The sequence below is a fragment of the Lytechinus variegatus genome, chromosome 5, assembly GCF_018143015.1.
Source record: "Lytechinus variegatus isolate NC3 chromosome 5, Lvar_3.0, whole genome shotgun sequence".
In the NCBI taxonomy this organism is placed as follows: Eukaryota; Metazoa; Echinodermata; class Echinoidea; order Temnopleuroida; family Toxopneustidae; genus Lytechinus; species Lytechinus variegatus.
The window spans coordinates 28791547-28814530 of NC_054744.1; the positions used below are offsets into that span (position 1 = coordinate 28791547).

Here is a 22984-nt window from a genome sequence, read left to right on the forward strand (position 1 = left end):
TCATCTTCCTCATCATTCATTATCATCATCGTCGTCGTCGCGTCGTCAGTTGTTCATCATCGTCATCATCATCATCACCACCACCACCACCACCATCATCATCATCATCACGATTCCTTTCTTCGAGAGTGGATTTTCATAGCACATATAATATATTTAAAAAAATGGAATTGAAAACGAGGGGGGAAATATAGGGATTGACAACAAAGGCATACGACTGATTTGGGGAAAAAAACCGAACTGTGAAATTACATAAACCAATAGACGATTATTCGGGTCTCACAAGTTGAATTTAATATTGGAGGACAGTGTGACTGTGACCTACCAGGGTCATCTTTGTGCGCGTTTTATCTTTAGGGAAATTCCCTACGAAAGGGCTAGAAAATATTGCCAATCATTCAGCTAAAAAATATGATACTTTAAAAGAAGAGCAAAAATATTATAACCAATCATTTCTCTGTAAAATATTTTTAAAATATATAATAAAAATTTATTGAGTAAAAAAATTGTTTAATTTTTGTATGATATTATTAATAATACATTAAAAATGTTGCAAATTGGCTCAAGAACAAAGCTAAACTTGGAAGGCGGGGCTCGTGCGAATGATGGCTTATGTCGGAAACGCTGGTGGAGAGAGTGCGAGAGAATGTCAGCACACGACAATAATACACCACCCATTGAAAATTTACTGGTCAGAGAGCGGCTTTTAGGAACATCAGCCGACATGCAGAACTCAGAGGAATTTCAAGATTTGCCCGTTCATGATGACTTTGATCCGTTTGAATCTTACACGGAATTGCCCGAAGAAACCGTAGATGCCAACTTGACCGCTCCCCCAGAAAATGAGTGAGTAAATAACGCGTGGGAGGACAAAATCGCAGAGCTATTTTTGTTATTGTTGTCCCGATTGTCCATTCATTCATTCACTGCCTGACGCACAAAGGAATGAACTTTCAATTCATTCCGTGCATATCATAATCACTGCACTGTCGCATATGACATGTATGATTGAAATGCTCTTCGCACTTCTCGTTGATTCCACATGATGTTTGGCAGTTTGCTCATTTTGTCTGTAATTTTGGCATTTCTCCCTTTATTATTGCCAGCATCATGCCGATTTTAATATAGGATGGGAGTGGGATGTCCGGACACTTTATTTTGAATTTGAATTTTTGAAAGAAAATGAAGCCTTATTAATTTTGCCTGATTGGCTTGCCAGATACGGACTTGGTTAGTTTAGTTTACTCCAACAATGTTGGATTCTACATCAGTAATATCATATTAATCATCTCCAATATTGTTCTGTATTACTTTAGATCTTTACCCAGTTGTTGACTGTTGTGTATCCGGACGGGTTGTGTGTCTGGACGATCAATATTAGAATCACTCATTCAATGAACAAGGTTATGATATAGGCCTAACCTTGTTCTCAGTTATATCTCCATGTGTGGCAAAATAAGGTTGGTAATGTTTGGCTAATTTTCTCTTTTCCTTTGGGGCAAATGCTTGATTTTTTACACTGACAATTTCCATACACCTATTATTTTTACAACTTAGCTCTTATTTAAATTTGATTCTTTAAATTATTTTTTTCTTAATTAAAAATAGAGATCAAAAAATGAAAATTTTCTTGCCATATTACTTTTCACCAGTAGAGGGCGTACACAAAAATATGCCCAAAATTCAAGTTTTTGAGCGTTCTGGTGAATACAAAAAATTAATCCCAAGTTACTAATGAAAAATAAATTGCAACTGTATGGAAATTAGTAGTTTTGGTCACAAAAGTGATATTTAAATGATTTTTTAAAGTGTGTGCCCTGTACAACATTGGCATGCCATAGTCCTATCCTACCTGTACCTGTAGATTCCCCACAGGCAGGGTGGTAGCAGTGAACAAGTGATTAGAATGTCATTTGGAAAAATTTACCAGCGAAGTTTAATCAATTTTTAGTACAAAACGTTAGGAAATATTATAAAGAACAAAATAGATAATGATTACAACTACAAGTAACGGATTCATATTTTTAGTGTAATCCACAGACAAAAAAGAAGGCTTCAAAAAGATAAAGTGTCCGGACACCCGACCCCCATCCTACTATTAACAGACTAAAATTGAAACTTTAAAGGTCCAGTCCACCCCCAAAAAATGGTTGTTTTGAATCAATAACACTCAAAGAAAAATCAAACAAGCAGATAAGTCTAGTATGAGTGTGACTTGTACATAGATCTAGACCTAGATTAGACAGCTGGCAGCCGTCTGTTTCGAGGAGTTTTTTAACATTTTTTTTTTTTATTTCTCCTCGTACACAGAGGGCTCGCTATCGTGCAGCCACCATTAGGGGACTTGCAATGCAAAATCCCCCCGTCGGGGCTCTTCATTTTTTGTCTTTAATGAATAAAAATTTTGAAAATTAACGCAACCAAAATGCAAATTGATATTCTCTCTTGGCATTACTTGCCAAAAAACGGAGAAAAATCAAGTTAAAAGGAAATAACAGTGACTTACAATGTACCTCGGCTGTCGTGCAAATTCACTTCCCCGTTTATCCGATCTTAAGTACATAAACATATGGCCATTGAGTCCCCTGTACAGATCGCGCTAGAACTTCGGTCTCTGTATTTGGTGAGTGAAGCCAATGGAGTTCAGCTGAACAACCAACATAACAGAGACCGAAGCTTTTGGTCTAGACCTAGATCTGAAAATTTTTAAAATCAGAGGTAAAAATTATGACAATAAAGTGTTGCTTATTTATTTTTTTAATGCACAAATCTGGGTACTGTTTTCCAGCCTTGGGCCCTGTAGGCCTAAACAAATATTTACAATATATAACAAGCCAAATAATAAACAAACAAAAATAATGATTGAACAAAACTTGTAAGCAAAATGGTTGCAGTTATAATAGGCCTACATAAAAAAAAAAGATGATGGAAAATGAAAGATGGAATAGCACAAAATTAGTCTACATGGATAATGTAGATTACAACCAGCATTTATTAAGTTGAAAATCAAATTAAATACATGACAACATCCCCCCCCCCCGTCACAAACAGATTTAAGGCAATTAAATGTTGATATGATGTCCTAAAATCTACATAAGGGCAAGTCCAAGAAAAGGTCACCCTAGAAGGCAAAATTTCATCTTTAATTTAAGAAGTTATCTTTGGTGGGGTAAGAAAGCCCAAATGTTGAATTTTAAAATTTCATTGAGAAAAATTGGATAATATGCATATTTATGCTAATTTGGGGCACCTAATTTGCATAATTGGTAAAATGGGTGTTACGTATGGGACAATGATAAAAACTCATAGAAAATAAAAAGAAAACTTGTGAGATTTAGTCATAGGTGGGACATGGACCCCCTAACATCTTAATACTTTTTTGGGGAAAAAAGCGGTGTCATCTAATTAATTATGCAAATTAGGTCTTGTCCAAGGATGGAATGTCCCATACGTAACATTTTGAGGATGTTTTTTTAAGTTATTTCTCATAATACAATACTTGTATTGTTGCTTCTCTGGGAAGTTCTAATTTATCAAGTATGAAAATGCTATACCCAAAAAAGTTTCAAAAATAGAGTTTACTTTTTAATTAAAAGTTAATTAAAAAATTGTTACGTATGGGACAACATGTTACGTATGGGACATTAACACACAATGTCAATGGGGAGATTTGTGTACAAAGTGAATGGAGAAAAACAAATTTCAAGAGTGCTCTAAAAAGTGATTATTTACCTTTTCTTTAGTTTTTAAAGACTGATTTGTTATGAATACTGATTAATGAAAACAATTGAAGTAAAAAAATTGTGAAAATGGAAAAATATGAAAAAATGAAAAACAATAGAAATACATAAGAAATTCACGAAACCATGAAAAACAAGAAAAAAAATATTGAAATGGCTAATTTCCTCTTCAGTCATATCAAATATGTATCTATAGAACATTTTAAAAGACAGAAACTCTTTTGTTATTTCCATATTTTAAATTATTTCAATTTTTTTAATTATGGGGAAAATTGTGTACGTTCTCTATGGGGACAAAATGTCCCATACGTAACTGTCCCATACGTAACATGTCATTAATTTGTTTAATTAGAGTCTGTAATTAGAGGGATTTGGCTTATGACATGAAACTTGCTTTAGATATACTAGAGTATTGTGACTTCTATCACACTAAGTTACAAATTGTCAAATGAAATAATTTCAGAGAATCCTCAACTTGAAAAAAATGTTTCAAAAGTTGTCTTTTTTCTGCGTCCCATACGTAACAGCCCATCTTTTCTCTCTAAAAGGCCAAGGTCGAGGTCAAATGTCACCATTTTTTGCATGATTATTCTTCTCCTAGATGTCTACCATCATGAGGGTAATTAATCTAATCAAAGTCAATTAACACTATTTTTCAGGTCATTAAAGCCTCTGAAATGTCCCATACGTAACACGCGCGAATTCTTGGACTTGCCCATAAATTTGGCATATCATCAACAAAAATTACAAAGAAATCAACAGATAAATTCATCATTCTATGTCACATAAAGTTAACCGTTATTCCACATGATGCATATAAACAGAGTACAGTATGAACTGCATGTACAGTTCTGTAATTAATACATAAATTTACAATATTTCAGTTCATCCTCAGAACTTTGATATGAAATTACCAGTATCTCTTTTGAAACATTTTGGGTGGGGTACTCCTTGACCAATCTCTAAAAGGCAAAATATTAAAAGAAAACCAAACTCAAAATAGAAAAAAATATTTTTCTTAGATTGAGTCAGACCTGTGTGTGTGTGTGTGCCTGTACTGTGTGATATTTTGCTGTAATTTTCTATTGAGTGCAACATACAGATTTTAATATTTAGGGTTTTCAAATTTTTACCACTTATCCTCCATCCCTTCCAAAAAAAAATAAAATGGATGTAAAAATCAGGCAGGCAATTGGTTTCCTTTTAACCCAGTGTACAGTGTGCTACATGTAGTTGAAATATATAGAGTTATGGGGGTCACTGAATACAATTTTATTCCCAGATACTGTCCAGAACATTTGACAAGCTTAGCAAACATTAAATGTGAAATGTAACTTTTTGATAGTGAAATATTTTGTAAAATCTTTTCTCAAGAAACAAAAAGAGGTAAAATATAATCTAGCAAAGAAGAAAGCTCCTCATTTTCGAAAAATGAAGGCTGGATTTTCGATGTTGAATCTTTAGACTTGAATATTTTAATGTTTATCTTGGCTTCATCCCCAACTTGTGTGTGTGTGTGATTTTTTTCTTCAAATTATTGTCTTACATGTTGAATTGAGCCATGAATGTTTTATTTTAGATTTTATCCTATTTATTCCTTTTCCTTATTTTCATATGATTGTTTGAAATGTCAAATTTGTAATCAATTTTATGTATTGTATCATGATCAGGCATTGTTGATACAATAAATAAAAAATTAATCTGGTCTTGACTGGTATAAACTGGGGAAAAAATATATTATATGTACTATACTGTAAATCCACTTTGCATAGTGTATCTTTCTCTCTCCATCTCTTTCTTTTTTCTTTTTTTTTACATATTATATTTCCACTGAAGGCAGGAGTATTGGAAGGCTAATATTGGGGGGGGGGGGCACTTGAGTGCTTGATTCTGTTTTCTTGAGGAAATTATTGTACATACATATTATGTTAAGGACAGCAGTGCAAATAACATGATCTACATCAAGTGATTTATTGTACATGTACATTACAAAGTGATCATGTGCCAACAAAGTAGTGGAAATACACATTGTATTTGCTTTTTGCTTTTATAAGGGTGTCGTTTTATAATGATTTCCTGGGGAAATTTTCTTTTCAAGAGTACATGTACATTAGTATTAACAGGCAGAAGTGAAATGTTGTTTTCCTTTCCAAGAGGAAAATTATGCAAAAGTCGTGCATTAAATCACAACTGTCTTGGTCTTGGCATTAAGGTTTTCTTTATTTTCAATATCATAATTATACAAACATAGACATGTCTATTTGTCTTTTATGAAAATACCCATGTTGATTTTCCTGTCAGCTTTGCAATTTAATGCAGTTTTGTGGGTTAATGTTTATTGCTAATTTTCAACTTTAAATCTACATTGCTTGTACGCATTATTTAAATAAACTATTTACAATAGAAAGTTGAATTTTCAAATTGCATCCTCCTCATGTTGATTTGATAATGGATTATGGCCCATAGTATGCATGGTTCTTGTCGTATACACAAAATTTAACAATATGGCATATGGAAAGTGTACATGTATTTGTTTTGTAGAGAAACATTTAAGCATGATTTGTGCTTTTTGTAGTTACAAATATTATTGCAAGTACACCATTTTGTAAGACTGGTTCATGCAGAGAGTTGTAAAGCTTAAATGTTACATGTATGTACAATGTACCGGTTTGAGTATGCATTTGATATATGAATTGAGATTTTATTTCAAAACTGGACTGCGACACAGGCTTTATTTCATTCAAGAGTAGGGTTTACAGTAGGTTGCAATAGGGTTTTGTATTGGGTTATATTGGGTTTAGGGTTAGGATAGGATATAGTGTTGAATAGTGTACATGGTGTGTAGAATTTACAATGTACAGTGGAGCAGTTTTCGTCGGAGCAAATGTCATGGAACCATTTATATTGCTTGAACTATCTATTACTGTATATTTTCATCGATTTGAATTTCTTAACTGTTCTGATTTCTTATCTAAATGTAATCTTTACTCTGTTTTTTTTTTCTAGATGGTACCATGGATGTTTAGATAGACAGTCGGCAGAGATGCGGCTGCATGCAGCGGAGAAACCGGGAAGTTATCTGGTCAGAGAGAGTGAACGAAGGCCAGGCTCCTATGTTCTATCCTACCTAGGACAAAAAGGGATTAACCACTTCAAGTAAGCATTATTTGTATTTGACATTGCAATTCGTTTTTATTGGTACTGTAGACATATAAGCGGTTTTTGTATCTATAGTAAATTGCATATTATTTTTTGTTTATTTTTGTTTTTATCCTTATTCTTCGTCTTATATTGTTTTATTATTATTGTTATGAATATTATTGTTGTTGTTGGTGGTGGTGGTAGTAGTGATAGTACATATTAATCATCATTATGATTAATCTATTGTTTGATTGCTTTTCTCCTATTTTAGAATCACTGCTTTACTGGGGGATTTCTACGTCGGTGGCCGAAAATTCACAGCTCTTCCTCAGTTGATAGGCTACTACACTCACATATCAAATATACTTAAAAATGAGAGATTACAATTCCCTGTCCCTCCTCCGCCAGAGTCGCAGGTATGTTGTTGAAATCAACCATGGATGAAACTCTATTAAAGAGAATGTTATATATTTCAGTAGTTGAATATATATACATGTACATGTTTAGTGGTACAGTTAATCCAATCATCAAGTTTATTTCAGTTCAGATCAATTTTCTCAGCATGAAAAAAATATTTGCAATAGGAATTAGAAAAAAACGGAAGTTACAGAAATGTTTATAAAAATTTGTGACGAGTATTTTATCGGAGAGATTATTCCAGATGCTTGGGCCATCTTGCCTCAATGAATTTTGGAGAATTTGTATTTTAACCTTGGGATAGTGAAATTCCATAGTACATGTACAGTAGTATGTCAGTTGAACAGCTAATAATTAATTCTTTCCCTTGAAATTCAATACAAAACATTCAGAACAAGTTTGTAAATTAATTCCAGAAGAAATATATGTACAGGAAAAAGTAGAATTAAGTCAGTTTTCAAGTCTTTCCTTTGTTTTACACACAATGTCAAGCTCAGTATGAAATATATGCCTCCATGTGAATGAAAGATTACAAGGATTATTTGAAAGTAATTTTTTTCATGCTCATTCATGATCTAAAACGTTTTTTTTTTAATTGATTTGACAGCCAGTGGATGAGAAAAAGACGGTTGTTGTCGCCCTTCTTCCGTACAATAAAGTTCCTGATACAGATGAGCTAAGGTAAGATCTCTATGATTTATTCTTGAATTCAAATGGTACTCCAGGGGCCTGTTGCATAAAACTTTTTACCTGAGAAAACTCTGGTAAAAACTGAAAACTAAGGTTAGTCGGATTTCTGCCATTGACTTTAATACAGGGCAAAATCTCTGGTAAAAACAACCTGAGTTTTCTCAGGTACAAAGTTTTATGCAACGGGCCCCAGGTGGGTGTTTCATAAAGCTGTTCTTAAGTGAGGAACAGCTTTAACTGGTGATACTTTTTGTGGTAAATGGTGTGTACTGAAATATTCATTGGCAATCATGGTTTAGCGCAAAAGAATGGATCACCAGTCGTTCTTAAAGTCACTCTTAACTTTATACGAACAGCAATATAAAATGGTCCCCTGGTTGAAGAATTATGTGATACATGTATGAATAGAAAGGCCAATTCACAAAGGTGGTTTGGAAAACCATTGGTTGAATCCATGGTTTATGCAGATTTCTTGTGTGAATTACGCTTTAATGAAAACTGCATATTTAAATTTCAATTTGGTGCACTGACAAGGGTGTGCATCAGCATTGGACATTAGTTAATGTATACGCAGGAAATCTGTAAAACCAACCGTTTAACCGATGGTTTTCAAAACCACCTTAAGTGAATTTGGGCCATAGAGTAAAATCAGACAACTATAAAACACTGGAAATTTTATCAAAGTTAGATGAGGAATAACAAAATTATGACCAAATTGCCTTTTCCATCCATGATGTACATTTGATAGAACAGTTCTATGCACATCTTCACGAATACATGTATGCAATGATTAATCTGATGGTGTCATCTCCCCACTTTTATTAATTATGGTGATTCAAATTTTATCATCCAAGAATGTAAACATATGATTGTCTTCTGACTGTATATACATGTATACTGTACATAAAGATAATCATTGCTAAAACTCTACTATACAAGCACTTGAGCAGGCTTACATGCTTGTATGAAAATCTGAAATTATTATCTTTTTATGTTACAAAATAAGAGAAAGGAGAGTGGGAACACAGCACGATCAGTCCACTTGATTCAAGAGGATATGCATAGTTTGCATATACATGTAACTGTTGAATTCACAAAATATTACAAATTTTTAGAATTGAATATTTTTATTTTTATTAAATTTTCAACATTTTGCTCATTGAATTTTAATCTCATTTAGTATTTTTATTTAAGCCTTACTTCTACTATTACCAAATATCGTTCACTAGTTTTTACACATATGCTGGCCCCGATGTTTATAGTCTGGTCTTTTAAACCCAAGGGGAGCAATAGATGCATTTTGTTTTGACTCTGTTATCTTTGACTGAGCAAGAAAAAAAAATCTGTCAAAACAATTTTTTTTAATTCGATATTACATGTAGTAGGCTTATAGCAACTTTTTTAATGCCGCTTTGGACTATTTGACAAGGACCTTCAGAGAAATGAAGTAAAGAAATTCAGTGTCAGAAATTTTTTACATTGTGATCATGTGATGTATCTCTGTATTTCATTGATCCTACTGGTCTGCAGAAAATGATGACAGTGAACAGCATCCTTGGTTGGGCACTGATAGACCAATTACAGTACATTGTGGCCTAATACATGTAATTAATCTTTCACCATTGTTCATATATGATTGTTTGAAAACTATCTAGATAGTATTTGTGAATGAACGCTGATTTGTAATTTCTTTGTGAATGTACATTGTTTTAGGAAAATTTATCAGAGTTACAATAGAGACTACATGTACATGTACTCATTAAATATTCAAGTTTAGTTCAATTCAAAATTATCTTATTTCCCAAATCTTAAAGATATATATACATAATGTCTTACAATATTCCATAATCAATAAAATTCATAAGGAATAAAGGAAACAAGCAGAAAGTAAAGTTTGTAAATAAATGCTGGTTCCCTTTTTTCACGATGCACATATACATGTAGATAATGAAATAAGTTCAGTATCAAGCTATGTTAATAAAACACGAAGTCATGACAAAAATAAACAAACTTTAGGGGAGACTACAAGGTGGGGGTTGCAGATTGAAATGCTACACCACATTGTAATAAAAGACAAGTCCACCCCAAAAAAGTTGATTTGAATAAAGGGAGAAAAATCCAATGAGCAAAACACTGAAAATTTCATCAAAATCGGATGTAAATAAAGAAAGTTATGTCAGTTAAAGTTTCTCTTAATTTCACAAAACAGTTAAATAGGCCTATATGTGCGCATGCTGGTCAGTATGCAAATGAGCAGACTGATGATGTCACCCACTCAAAATTTCTTTTGTACATGTATGTATTTTATTTTGAAATCTGAAATATTCTAATTTTCTCATCATTGTCATGTGAAACTAAATTTTTTTCCTCCAGGAACATGTGGTATTACCATTATTCAAAAAGTTTATTGTTTATTTTTAAAGTTAACCTGTAAAAATTGAAATATTGTATAATTCAAACAATAAAAAACAAAAGAAATACTGAGTGAAGGACATCATCGACTTTCATTTGCATACCGTTTTATACATGAAAAATAAGCGAAAGTGAAAAATGTCATAGTTCTTTCTTATTTCACATTAACCTTTAATAGTTGAGCATGTTGAGAAATCATGATGCAAAAATTGCAAATGTTTGTTCATGGAAGGCATTGTCTGCTGAGTCTATATGAATGTTGCAGACTTGCAGAACAGAAAACCCAAGTAATATTAGTCAGATTGTTTCTAAGAAACCCCCTTTCATTATAAGTGTGCGTTCATGCACAGTCATGTATTTTGGTCTGAGTCAAGCTGAAGACTTCATCAGTAAAATGCATAGATCTCCATGTTCAGAGTACTGGCATTTTTTTTACATTATGCATGGATGAATAAAAAAAGGAACATACATGTACTGAACATGTACATGACATTGTAGACCTGTCCTTTTTAATGTTTTTTATATTTTTTTAGGTGTATTATTCAATTCAGTTATTTAACCAAAGCATTAAAAATACAACAACATGATAAACATACATAAAATACACATCAATATATATATATATATATATATATACATGTATATATATATATATGATGCTTGGCAGGAAGCAGCCAGAAAGGAAAAGACCCTTAAAACGGCCGACCTTACATATAAGTTTTACTTGTAATACAAATACAACAAAACAAGGGGGGGGGCAAGAGTTAGAATAAAAAAAAATAAAGAAAATTCAACTCACAGTGCTCACATGATAATTGGCAAGATTTATTTCTCTGGATTGTTTCTTGATACATTATTTTTGTACCTCCGAGTGTAGATGGCAGAGAATTCCAAATGACTGATCCTTGATAAATGAAAGATTTTGAGAAAAAGATGTCCGTATGAGAGGAGGATGAAAGTCAGTCAGTAGCACTTCTAGTAAAATGTTTATGAATATCACAATTTAAATCAAAATAAGTATTAAAGTAATGAGTCAGGGAGAAATTTTTAATGACATAAATCCATAAAAATTACAATCTGATACAAATGCAAATTATTGAATCACATTATTTTGAGTGAAGAAAATACAGGTGATGTACTGTATGGGCAAGAAAGGAGGCATGGTCAATAAATAATTCTTACTGCACGTTTTAATTTAATAATCGTAGATGTATAATAATCCTGCTCACATTCATTTAAAAACCAATTTGTTGGAGAAAAATTTATGGAAAAAAATTAGCAACATTAATAATAATAATTTTCAATACTTTGGTTAAGAATTCGAAATTTTTGTTTTTATATTGGACTGCTAATATTCCCTAAAAAGCACTCAAATTTTTCAAAATGTGACTATCATTTTTAGTTGATGGATATTTAGTTGAAATCTGAAATTTTTATTTCGACAGTGATCTTCAGTTTATAGTGCCCCATCTATGTTATGGCATTACAAATGCTTTTTTAACAGTCTCTTTCATGTACAGAGCAAAAATTAATTTCTCATTATAAGATCTTTTACAAAAAAAATTACTTTTTATCATTTTTTTTCCTGAAATTTAAATGAATCCCCCCTTCCTGCCATATAGCGACATTAGTTTTTCTACAATTTCACATTTTTTTTTAATTCACTTTATGTACCGATCATACCGGTATATAATTAGGTACAGTGTAGAGGCTATAGACCCAATGATTGGGCCTACAGTACATGTACACTGTATTTTGAAGACTACTATGCTGTACTGTGAAGAGAGATAATTTTATGTCTAGTTTGAGTATATAGATCTTTCTTTCCTGTTCAATTCCAGGTCTGTTTTTGATAAAGTTGTAACAGAGAGATCTATAAAAACGCCCACGTTTTACTCCCACGCACATGGAAATACATGTACATGTCTGCAAAACAAATACATACAATACAATCATGGATCCTACTAGAATGATAGAATCCCTGATACAATGCGTAGAGAATATATGTTTATGGCATGACCTTTCTAAAGCCATTCCAAGCACTTTAAGATATGAACCTGAATATTGGATTTATAGATCTATTTTTGTCTATCTCATCATTGTGCGTACATCAATGCTTCTGAGATGTGTGTGTGTGTGTTACATGTAGCTGGCACCAGTCACGTTTATTTGGGCAAATTGTGATCAAATGCAGTGAAATTTGTCGGAATTAGTGTTGATGTGTTGAGGTGCCTTCTATCGGTATTCAACACAGTGAATTCCCTGGGAAATATTGTTTTTCATAGTACATTGTATACACACTGTAGTAGTATATGAAGTGATATTCTTTATGATGATGTTTATGCTGAAATGTCATACAGTGTAATTTATGCTCATCAACCTGGAAAAAATATAGCCTACATGACAACATGAGAATGTTTTACTTCCACAAGTTTACATTTAAATCTCAAATGTACACGTGAATTATTAAAATGCACAGTAAAATTCACTAAAATTTTCTTATTAGTTATTTTATTTCATTTTTTTCACAACAGTTTAATGGTTACACTTCGTAATTCCGAAACACGTAAATTGCCAATATTCGATGTTCGTTAATCAGAAAACGTAAAAGGGTTCGTTAATCCAAACATTTGTGGCGTTATTCCGAAGGTCCGATAATCCGAAAACGAAATAAGGATCGGTGTTCTGAAGGTTCGTTAGTCCGAAAACGAAATAAGTTGCGTTTTTCCGAAGGTTCGTTAATCCGAAAACAAAGTGAGGTTCGTATAGTCTGAAAAGGAAATAACATTCGTTAATCATTACAATTTCGGACTAACGAACCTTTGGAATTATGAACCTCATTTCGTTTTCGAATTAACGAACCTTCAGAATTATGAACCTCACTTTGCTTTCGGACTATAAACAAACCTTCGGTATTACGAATCTCATTTCGTTTTTGGACTTACGAACCCTCGGAATTACGAACCTTCGGAATAACGAATGTATGCGCAGTTTAATACTACATGTACATGTTAACATAAATTGAAGTTAGGGAATAAACTATGCAATCCATTTTAAAAACAATTTTCAATGTAACATGTATGCGGGGGGGGGGGGGGTGTATTTTAGGAATTTCCTGTGGGTTTCATGTACAGTGTATATTTTTTATCTCTATTCACCATCTTTTCCACACATAAATGTAGGTACATGTACATGTAGGTGTACAAGTACATAAATGCAATTCTTGGCCAGTAGACTCATGCCTGGGTAGACTGTACCTTTTATTCTTCTGCTTGATGATGTTTATGGTGTACGAAATGCTCGTGTTAAACATGTGGGTACAAGCAATATCAGCATAATTGTTTGGACAGCACTATAAACCATTTCCTGATCAATCATGGATTTTCCCTTTCTGTACATACGCATGTACATGTAGTAGCCTGACAACCCCCACGCCCCTCCATTTGTGACAGCGCAATTGAATATATGAGTGATGCAACCAGGTTGAGGTAGCATTTTTCTTACTCCAGTTTCTGACGACTCCATGTCCGTTCTTATAAAAAGATATCGTTGTCAAAAATTGCATGTGTACATGTATTTCCTGGTGGCTATTGAATAGACCTTTTTATTTCTAAATACCTGGGGAAACTTGATGACATGTACATAATGTACAGTGTAGCGAGGTTCAAGACTTAAAGAAATTCTTTGTTAAATTGTGCTCATTACCGTCCACACAGAAACATGGTTAATGCTAAAAAGAGCATCATTAGTTGGCCCAGTCACATCTTTCAGATTGTGATGTCATACTTTGATCCAAGATGTAAATAACAGTATTGTGACATTAGGCATTGCTGCAATATTACCAGAACTTTGTAACAGGAACTCTCTTTTTGTTAGCGCTAATGTTTCTGTGCGGCTGTTATTAGATTTCTTCCACACCTTGTTGTAGACTTCTGCATTCTGCAAGCACAAACCAAATAACAAATGATCTTCCATACATGTTATTTTTTAATACTGAAGACAATTTTATGAATACTTTCCAGACAGTGGAGTGGTTTTAGAGTCAAATTAGGTGGTATATTTAACTTATTTTATGTAACAATAAGCCATCCACAGTGAGTCTAGTCTCCTATTTTAGACCCTACATTATGCTCTAGTCTATACAAATAGCAAGGGTCTGTGCTTGCAGACTAGGCCTTCCTTTTTTATGTTTATTTTTTTTTTATTTTTAGCGTTAACAAACAACATTTTATTAATTCATCTTTATTGTAAAAACCATTCAACATCCATAGATAAAGAAGAACATATATAACCCAGGACCGAGGTTTACAAATAAAAGTATAAGTTCCTCAGGCAGGGTGACACAGGCTATAGGGTACAAATTAACAGAACAGTAACAAATACATGAGTGGATTTGGTATACGTTCAGTACAATTCGAACATTTCAAATGACCCAGAGTTCTATACCATTGAAAGAAAGAAAAAAAGTCTTGACTTACTTGCAATTATTTGAAATTATGAAAATACATAATGACTACAGAATAAAGGTAAATTATACATAATGGTACCGATAGATACTGGAAAGGAGGGAAAATAGGACACAGCCTTAGATAGATGGTCATACATATAAGTTAGCTTAGATATCTTAAGTGAAATAACACGTCGCTTGAAAACATTTGATAAATAATACTTTTTGCCATTTTTATTCATATCGTAAAATCATACAGATTCTGTTGAAAAAAATACACTTCCACAAAGTCTGAACCAGTAGATTTGCTTGGTAGAAAAGTAAATATCCTCTTTTCTCAAAACCACCAGGATTTTTTTTTGTGTAATATATTTGTGAACGTTCTACAGCATACATTATACAATGGTCAAGAACAAATAAACAGTTTCCTTTGAACCCCACATTTATTGTTCTCTTCACTTCTCTTTAGTTTCTGAGCAGGAGAGATGACCCCTGCTCAAATGAAATTCAGAAATCAGAAGTGTACTCTACTGTACTCTATGTCTAGTCTAGTACTTTTGCATATTTGTAGCTGATAGGTTAACCTCACAGAAATCTTGTATCATACGTAAAGACGAGATGCCCTTCAAGAATATTCGAGGATCCAAATTATATTAATTTTCATCTATTTGGCTCTTTTCTTTATTTTTATTCTTATTCAGTTTCAGTGCAGGAGAAGTATTTGTAGTCCACAATGAGCTGGGTGGTGGCTGGTTGTGGGTTACATCACAGAGGACGGGAGAAAGCGGCATCATTGTTCAAGACCTTGTTAAATTTGTAGTAAGTAGTTTTGTCTCTTTGTCCATTCTTATGATTTATCTTTTGGTATTATGATATGCTTTTCAAGGTCACTATTATGACATCTGAAAAGCTATAATTATCCTTCATTGAGAAAAGAGATAATTACCCCTGTATTGACAAGGTATTATCTACCAAAACTATTTATCAGGAGATATTTAAAAGAAATAAATATTAAAATAGTCAATTCAAGAGATGTAATTTTCAACAACAAAAAATAGCATATTATTCTGCCACAATTGCCAAGTATTGTGTGTCTAATGGACTTCCTATTCTCCATTGGAGAAATGCAGAATATTCCTACAAAAGCTTTAGAATGGTACCATAATTATAAAAAAAACTTTCATTCTGTAACTTACATTGTTAAAAGGGTAATATAGTTATGCATAAATTTGTTTGGGAGGAATTCTATTAATCCTCTATAAAGTCCAGCAGAAGAAAGAATAATAATGCCCCCCCCAAAAAAAAAAATAATAATATTAAATGGATTGACTGCTCATACAGATGATACAGTACATTGTGTCCTGGAGAAAAGAATAAAAACTCACTATTCCTAGAAATTATATCTTGTACAGGTATTTCAAGCTATAGCTTTACATGGTTTTGTTTCCTTTTTTTGTATTTCAGGAAGGTGAAATCGATCCTAATGAGGGAAAAGTGTAAGTATTTTGTTTTCAAATGGATATACAGTTACTGAATCATGTAGCATAGAATACTACAGATGTTGTTTTGATATAATAAATCTATAATAAATCCATCGACGCTTCGCGCGATATTTCCGAAACGCAAGAAGATAGTGCCGCAAAATTTTATGACTTTCTTCTTTGATGTCTTGCGCACCTTTCGAGACCGAATTCGAGACAAGGGTATGGCATCGCGATGTCATCATGTGACTTTTTACGAGACAACGTCATGCTGAAAATGGCTAATTTTACACTTTGTGTACAAATTCTATGGGAGATGAAATTCATAAAAGGGTTCTAATTGGTCTGCTTAATTAATTAAGGGTTTAATTTAGTTTTTAAATGGTCTGTAATAATTTTCATTGAAAAAAACAATGAAAAACAAAAGATGAAAATACAAAGAAATACATAAGAAATTCTAAAAACAAAGAAATACGTAAAAAGAATTGGCTTTCACTATTTTTCTTTGTGGAAACCTTTACATTAGATTACAAAGATGAGATGAGAAGAAAATTTGAAGTGAAATTGGGGGTTAAATATGCAATAAATGTTTTTTATGAATAAATTTGCATATTCTATTCATAATAAATAGAAAATATTAAACTATTTTCAGAATTTTTTTAATACTATGTTGTAGCTTTATGTGGTAAGTAATGTGCGTGCCAAATTTTGGCGCAATCGCGCAAACAGAAGGGGGGCATCATAAACCCAAAGTCAATTGCCTGATCGGGCAAATGGCTATTTTATAATGAAAACATCAATAACATAATCAAGCACATGAAACAAACAATTATTGTATAACCAATGCATTCAGAGACAGACCTTGAAGAAAACTAAATTGCAACTTAATCCAGCCAAGGGTAAAGCTCAATAACTGTGTGGTATCCTTGCCCAATTACTACATGCAGAACTTCTCAGGATCACATGTACAAATCACCATGAATGCCGCCAAGGCTTCGAAGCTTTCTCTTATTAAAAGTTCCCACACCACCAATTGAAATTGGCCTTTCAATGAAATTACTGTTTATTATCTGTTTAGTCATGTACATTTATTATACTATTTATTGCACATCTTGATCAGAGTTTTTATATACAGGTATTTTCTATAATGAATTGTTTTCATTATGAATCCTATTACATTTCTTTTCTATAGATGGTTTCATGGCAATGTGTCTAAAGAAGAGGCAGCGGAGATCCTATGGAAAGGTTTGTATAGTTCTGGGGCCGTTTCATAAAGATTTACAACAGTTGTAACTTTGCCAATGTGGCAACTACCATGGCAAACTTGATTTTGATTGGCTGCTGAGCCCTGTTACTATGGTAGTTGCCATAATGGCAAAGTTACAACAGTTGTAACTCTTTTTAAAACGGGTCCCTGAAGTCTGGTTTAACTCAATCCATAGTTGAATCTATCTATGTTAAAATAGTGGGAAGTCTATCATGTCAAACTTTTTGGCAATGAAAGAGAAGAGGTGTGATTTGTGCATGGTGTTGAGCACACTGTTGTTGAAAAAGCACTGGGGATTAACATGGAGAAGTGATGTCACAATAAAGGCACAACTTTGGCACATGTATTATGAAACAAGCAGATTGACGATATCTCTATTTGTGGGCAAAACTGAGCATTCATATGATTAACAGTTTTGTGTTGAGCTGTATAGGATTCTACAATAGAACATGTGAACACTATAGCATACACAATTCAAATACCAAATTCGACCTCAAATATTGAAATTAATGATTATGGCAGAAGTGTATAATACTTGCATTGTAATTACACTGTATTGTTACAGTTAGATCCTCACTGTTCCACGCACAGGCTCGAATTCACAAAGGTGGTTTTGAAAACCCACAGTTGAATCCATGGTTTATGCAGATTTCCTATATGAATTACGCTTAATTTAGCGTGTGTATAAAAAGTGTCCAATGCTGATGCGCACTTATGTCACAGTGTGCCAAATTGACGCCTGTTACCATGGTTAGATACGATGAGTCCAGTGTTTGAAGAGTGGACTCATTATTCAAAACAGTGGACCCATGAATAAAATAGCGTGGATAACCATGGCAACATGTGTCAATTTGGGGCACTATGGCAAAAGCGCGCATCAGCATTTGACATTTTTCAACATACGCGGTAAAATAAGCGTAATTTATTCAGGAAATCTGCATTGACCATGGACTCATCCGTGGGTTTTCAAAACCACCTTAGTGAATTTGGGCCATAAAGTGCACCATGTCCACTCCCTAAAGCAACCTAGCCAGCCAACTGTTTTGACCAGTGCACACATGCCATTCTATTATTAAAGCACATTGATATTTGCATCCTAGTGGGTACCCATTTAACACTTGGGTAAGGAGTGAAAAACATGTGGAAGTGCCTTGCCATCTAAGGACATCAGTTTCAGGTGGCATTTGAACCCTCATCTGATAGACCAAGAGTCATTGGACTGAATAACTCCATTTAACTATACCTTGATATTAACTTATGCAATCTTTTCAAACTTTATTTCGATAGACGGTGACATTGGAAGTTTCTTGATAAGAAACAGCGACAAGAACCCGGGTGATTACTCTCTTTCGTTCCGCGGACCAAAGGCAATCCAGAGGTTTCGAATCCAGAAACAGCAACGTCAGTATATCATGGGAGGCAGAATGTACAACAGGTTGGTAGTAGAAGATCTATTTGATTAGAATTACTGTGGAACATTAATTTGGTAGGTCATACATGTACATAAAAATGTCATTTATTGTTAGTGAAACTCCCAAAAGGATCTAACTCCAATTTTGATATTGGTAAGATCTAAATAAAAATGCTTCTTTACAGTATCATGTTGTAGCTAGACATTTGGATTTGATTAATGTGGAACATTAACTTGGTGGATACATGAAAAGGTCATGTTTATTTTGAGTAAACTACCTAAAAGGAGACACTGACTAAAATTGGTAAGATCTGAAAACATAACACTACTTGTACAGTATCTTGTATGTAGCTAGACATTGCAAAGATCTGGGGCCCGTTTCATAAAGAGTTACAACTGTTGTAACTTTGCCATAATGGTAACTACCATGGCAACAGAGATCAGCAGCCAATCAAAATCAAGGTTACCATGGTAGTTGCCAAAATAGCAAAGTTACAACAGTTGCAAGTCCTTTATGAAACGGGCCCCAGATGAATAGTCAATGAAACCAATTGAGATTCACTATTAATGTTCTGATATATATTTATGTCTTTTATGCAGGGACTCGTAGTATAACCATATCTTAATTGTTGATTGGGCTACCCTGTTGAATAAAAATGAAATAAATAATTAAATCATACTCTTCCCTCCTTTGAACCCTGTACATGAAATAGATTTCTATGGAAATTGTTTATTATACCAATATCAAATTGTAATCACCAGGCCTATGTATAAAAAAACTGTATATAAAAAGGAGACAACTAACCAATGAGTACATGAGTTTTAGATATTTGACATCATCAAACCTTGATATTTCCCTTTGTTTATTCTTCTTTGCAGTCTGGATGCTATTGTGGACCATTACAAGAAAGAAGAGATAATTGATGGCTTCCGATTATTGGACCCCACTGCACCGAAGGTACATTCCTTGTAATTCCACATCAATGGCATCAGATATAATACACTACAAAGGGAAATTTTATTGGTCAAATACGATGTGGATTACTCTTCGAAATATCAATGGAAATGAAATGCGTGATAATAATAATAAATACAGCATTTATTACGTGCCATCTATCTAGTATACTATGCTGAGGGGCTGACGAATGGAGGAATTACAGGGGGGGAAATGGTACTCTAGTTACACTTACATGGTATTCTGTGCAATATACTTTTGGAAAGACCTGAGCTTAAACCTGTTATATCTGAAATTGACTGTTTTATCAGATCAGATTGTTTTGAGGTCCATTGTATACTTGGTAATTTCATCAAACAATCAACCTTTTAATCCTTAGACATCCATTGTTCTCAGTTCTTACTACACTTCAAAGATACAAAGACAAATCAATTCTCCTTTCACCAATCATTTTCCCCCATTCCTATTCTCCACCAAACCATTTTTATATGCCCTGTTAAATGTTTCCATTACCAGAAATTCAAGAACCAGACGACGAGCACTGAGGACTCATCACCGATGGATTATGAAGAGCTACGGAGGAGAAGAAGCAGCGGAATGGGACTTCACATCATGACAGGAATGGCAGACTCTATCATCAAACAGGGACATCTCAGCAAGAAAAGTAAGGAACTATTAAATTTTAATCTTTAGATGTCATATTTGCTTATCATTTTATCGAATGTAAACTGCAAAATGTTGTTTATATATTTGTATGTACTTATGTATGTTTTTTTAATGCAAATAAAGAGAACATTGAATTAAATTGAAACACATGCATCTCCACCTAGATAAACAACATTTCTATTTGTTGTTTCTTTAGGTGTAAAATTTGTGCGAATTTTAAGAGTCTTTTTATTGCATGTTGAATTTATTTTGATGTAAAGGGTTATGCAATTTGGCTTATCAGTGGCCATGATTCTCTGTCATAAACCAATTGAAATAGATGAATTGATTAAATAAATAAACTTTACATACTTTCCTTTAGGAGACACCTTGCGCTTTATTCTGAATGTTAACAAACACATGGAATATGATTAGAAAGAGAGAAATATACTTTAAAATATTGTCATTCCCAGTGGAGTATATGGGGGCATTCCTGAATAAAAGCTGTGTAAGTTTAGTCAATCTTTAACACATTAACTTGGCAATATGATGAACATAACAAAATCAAAATTGTGAATGTACACTTCAAATTTCATTTTTAGATTTCAGTTATTTCATAAGATGGATTCTCTATGTGTCATTCAAAGTTGTTGAATACTTCATATGTTGGCCGTGAATGAGGTCATACATGTATGTGCAATCAAAATCATTTTCATTCCAATGATGAAATATTACTGATAGTCTAGTTCAATAAATCATCGATCACTTTATTTTTATCAGGTCAAAAACACAAGAAATGGAAAACCTACTTCTTCTTACTCAACTCGACAGAGCAACATCTGTATTACTTCGACAATGACGCGGTATGTATAATTGTAATTATTCTCAAATTGTCTGCTTTTTCATTTGTTTCTTTAATGAAAAATGTTAGAGCATCCCTTTAAATCTGATAAAATGTGGTTTATTGACAAATACCTGACATTAATAACAGCATAGCTCAGAGTATGAGCTTTGCCAAGCCATTAAACGCTTGTAAATGGCAATGAGCAAACTACCTCAGGAATTGATTTTAGGTAACAGGTTATCGTGTTTTATTTTGTTTTAACAGCGTACCAAACCGAGGGGGCTGATTGATCTGGGTTATGCTTCCGTCTATGCTGTCCATGAGAGTCTGTTTGCCAGACCCAATTGTTTCCAGATCGTCGTAAGGGCACTCAACGATCTACAGGTCTTTTACCTCAACGCAGAGTCGCATGAACTCGAAAAGGTGAGAATAATATTACAATTCAATTGTATTTGATATAAATGAGAAAAACAGCTTTGACAAATATACATGTTGCAACCCATCACAAAAAAATCATTGTCCACTCAAATTTTACAGTTGCATTCTTATATATTATTACCCCATTTTAAACAAATAAGAATCGATGTGTGAAATCTGCAATCAATTGCAAATTTTTGTATAACAAGGTAAATTTGCGTACTCTGTCATGAAAATTAGCAGATAATCACAAAATTTGAGATAACCAATCAAAAATGTGGTTGCATTCGCATATTGTTCAAATTCCTAATTGTTAACCAATTGCTATTCTTGTCCAAAATCTGCAATTGATGGCAATTCTGTGTGTATTGAGGGCAAGAACTATCATTTTTTCTTCATCAGGAATGGGTCCAAGTGTTGCGTTCGTGCTGCAGCAAGGCTGGATGGACAACCCAGTCCCAACGAGGGAGTCGTAAACGGCGCGTCAAGCAACTCAAATCGCTTCGTCTACGAATCCTGGAAGCGCATAACATCTCCAGTAAGCAGATACCGCATGCTTACTGCGTGGTTTCACTCAACGAGGTCAAGGTGGCCAGGACACCCGTCCAACAGGCTCCAAACCCTGTGTGGGATGAAGAATTCTTGTTTGAGTAAGTTCACTTTGTGCAACCAGGGAAGCCATTGTAGTTTGACTGTGGCACTGGAATGTGCCATTATTGTAACTTCTATGGAGTCCTTGATTGTGTTTGGCTGCAGAGCCCTGTTACCATGATGGAAGTTACAATATTGGCAAAGTTAATGATTGGTAAAGTCTTTATTAAATAGCCTCCTGGGGTCTGTTTCACAATTATAATTACATATTTCCAATACCAGTTAAAAGGTATTAAAATCATTCAATATGATTGGCTGGTGGTAAATCTGTTATGGAAATTGTGCATTAAGTGCTATAACAAGTGTTTATGAAACGGGACTTCAATCAATCAAAGCTTAAGAGGGGCATATAATTGTCTGTAAACAATGACTAGATCTAGATGCCCACCCCCCCCCCCCCCCCCGGTGTCACTGCAGACAATATTAGTGATTTTGATGCAGTTAATTTGATTCATTTAATTTGTTT

At 33.6% G+C, this 22984-nt stretch overlaps 1 protein-coding gene across 1 annotated transcript in view; it reads left to right on the forward strand.

Annotated features, from left to right (window-relative positions):
• Positions 1-562: 562 nt before the first annotated feature.
• Positions 563-22984, forward strand: part of LOC121415879 (ras GTPase-activating protein 1-like) — a 31147-nt gene continuing 8725 nt past the window's right edge. The window contains exons 1-13 of the mRNA XM_041609255.1: positions 563-846; positions 6747-6896; positions 7153-7297; positions 7906-7979; positions 15549-15666; positions 16312-16343; positions 17521-17573; positions 18883-19030; positions 19886-19964; positions 20478-20625; positions 21387-21469; positions 21715-21873; positions 22270-22517. Of these exons, the coding sequence (XP_041465189.1) occupies positions 647-846; positions 6747-6896; positions 7153-7297; positions 7906-7979; positions 15549-15666; positions 16312-16343; positions 17521-17573; positions 18883-19030; positions 19886-19964; positions 20478-20625; positions 21387-21469; positions 21715-21873; positions 22270-22517 (1637 nt within the window). The 5' untranslated portion in view covers positions 563-646. The remainder of the gene's footprint in view (positions 847-6746; positions 6897-7152; positions 7298-7905; positions 7980-15548; positions 15667-16311; positions 16344-17520; positions 17574-18882; positions 19031-19885; positions 19965-20477; positions 20626-21386; positions 21470-21714; positions 21874-22269; positions 22518-22984) is intronic.